The 2330-nt window shown below is 34.2% G+C and overlaps 2 protein-coding genes across 5 annotated transcripts in view; one reads left to right on the top strand and one right to left on the bottom strand.

Annotated features, from left to right (window-relative positions):
• phf11 (PHD finger protein 11) overlaps positions 1-2330 on the bottom strand; it is a 959893-nt gene that overhangs the window by 739594 nt on the left and 217969 nt on the right. The window lies entirely within an intron of this gene.
• Positions 1-2330, top strand: part of LOC103391767 (kalirin) — a 93285-nt gene that overhangs the window by 64919 nt on the left and 26036 nt on the right. Inside the window, exons 20-21 of the mRNA XM_025064110.1 lie at positions 632-751; positions 976-1003. Coding sequence (XP_024919878.1) covers positions 632-751; positions 976-1003 — 148 coding nt within the window. The remainder of the gene's footprint in view (positions 1-631; positions 752-975; positions 1004-2330) is intronic.

The following is a 2330-nucleotide window of genomic DNA, read 5'->3' as shown; positions in this document are numbered from 1 at the left end:
TTATTATTATTATTATTATTATTATTATTATTATTATTATTATTATTATTATTATTATTATTATTATTATTATTATTATTATTATTATTATTATTATTATTATTATTATTATTATTATTATTATTATTATTATTATGGAATAATAGTGGACAGTGATCTTTTCTCACGATCTTCTCATGTGCATGACTGATCAGTCAGGCTGCTTCCCAAAAATGTAATTCATCACACATGTTAGTGCTAGAAAAACCTTTAAAAAGTGACCTTGAAAGTAAGGAAATATCCCAGTAAAAATGTTTTGGGGTTTAGGAACTAGCAATTCAAAATCTCTTTAGACTAAATAAACTATAAATAAGTTTCACAAGATTACATAAAACAAATAAAACTAAAGTATGTTTTCACCTGCAAGATGTGTGTAAACTCTCAATTAGAGAAAACAAGCCTGGACAACTACTGACTCAAATGGTTTGCAGATGATCATCTCCTTTCTGTTGCTGTATTTGAAGTAGAGCGTTACGTTTGCCCTGTGATATAATGATAAATACCATGAAAGATCTTTCCATTTCAGTGTACATTTGACATTTCCATTATGTATCATGTATGATTTGGTCACATGTTCACATTTTGTCCGTAGGTGTTGGGTTGGATTCGTAATGGAGAGTCAATGCTGAACGCCAGCATGGTGAATGCCAGCTCTCTGTCTGAGGCAGAGCAGCTGCAGAGGGAACATGAACAGTTCCAGATGGCTATAGAGGTACGCACAAATACACACATAAAAATCATACACACACACACACAAACATAAAATCACACACATCTTAATTACTGCAGCTAAAGCCAGACTTACTGTATACTTCACTAATAATTATTTCAGTATGTATTGCTTTGAATAGTAGCAGATGGTTGCACACACTAACACACACACACACACGTACTCTGTCTCTGTCATCTCCGTGTGAACCGAGCCTGCCTCGGTAGTTACTTCATTATGCTTTGACTTTGAAGAGTAACAGATACTCTCACATATGCGTGCACTTGCACACATTAACCACACAAACGCAACACACAAATCTCTCCGCACACACATTCGAATGCAGTCTATGTAACGTGTACTTCTGTGACTAGAAATAACTCAGGATGTGTGATCATTATTGATTTTTAGTTTGCTGGTCAGCGCTGTTCTACACACACATTTGCACACATTTATATCCTTAACAAACCCAGTGTTTCTTCTACACTTCACTTATAAGTTCATTCAGCACAAGGGATAAAATTTTACACCTGTGACTTCATGACTTACCTCATAAATCTACTAGGCACAAATTCTGGCGTCCAAATCATTAGAAAAAAGTCAACTGAGTAATGGGGAAGAGAGAGCATACACATGCGTCAGCTTGAGAAACTGTCGATTTTTTTGTTGCCATTTTTTGGGGCTGTTTCTGTTTCATATAAGCACATGGGATGGAATGTAGTAAAATAAGAAAAAAAGAAGGAAAAAAAGACAGAGTTCATTTTTCTTTTTCAATTATAACCTCACAATTTATTCTTTCATATTCACAAGGCTGTGGATAACCTTTCTTTGGGGAAATCCAAACAAAAAATGTTTGAGAAATTCTAAGAATCCTTGCAAAGTTTTGAACTTTTGTGCTGTTTCATCCTCCCAACTTTCTTTGTATTTTTTAATAGGAGTCTTTTCCTACTGACTAAACAACATTTCTGTTTAATCCACATATCTGTAGAGCACATGGAGAAACAAATCAAACAAAAACAGTGTTGAACATCTTAATCTTTTTACATGAAGTCATAAAAATCTGCTGTGATTTAATGATATTTTTGTATGTTTATTATTTTTTTCATACAACTTTATCATTTTCCCACCACTGCTTTAAGGGGTGTAGTAAAAACTAATTAAAATGGCATATTCACACCGTAATTACTCGTGTTAAAACGTTTCCCTAGTGCGAATACACTGGACCCGAAGCCAGTTTCTAATTAACGGGGTAATTGCACCGGCAACAAACCGGCGTGACTGTAGCTGCGTCGTCTCCGAATCGTGTCGCAGTGAGACAAACTTCCCCTCTGAGATTAAAATTCAGCATGTTGACATTTTTATTTTCTTCTGCGCAGTGTTTGCTTCTTCGACTCTGTTAATTGCCCTGTTGTGTTTTGCAGTTTGTTAACAGTGATGATTATGATTTCCCCAGTGCATTCTGTTCACAAAAAATTAATCTTGTATTGTTTTTTCATATTTCATTTTAGTGTTCATATTTCTACTCATTTTAACTAATGTATATTCTTCCAGGCATATTTATTTGATGTGGAAACCTTTGTCT

Source organism: Cynoglossus semilaevis, chromosome 16, assembly GCF_000523025.1.
Source record: "Cynoglossus semilaevis isolate Cse_v1.0 chromosome 16, Cse_v1.0, whole genome shotgun sequence".
Classification (NCBI taxonomy): domain Eukaryota; kingdom Metazoa; phylum Chordata; class Actinopteri; order Pleuronectiformes; family Cynoglossidae; genus Cynoglossus; species Cynoglossus semilaevis.
Note: the sequence above shows the minus strand (reverse complement) of the source record. Positions and strands in the feature narration are given on the sequence as shown.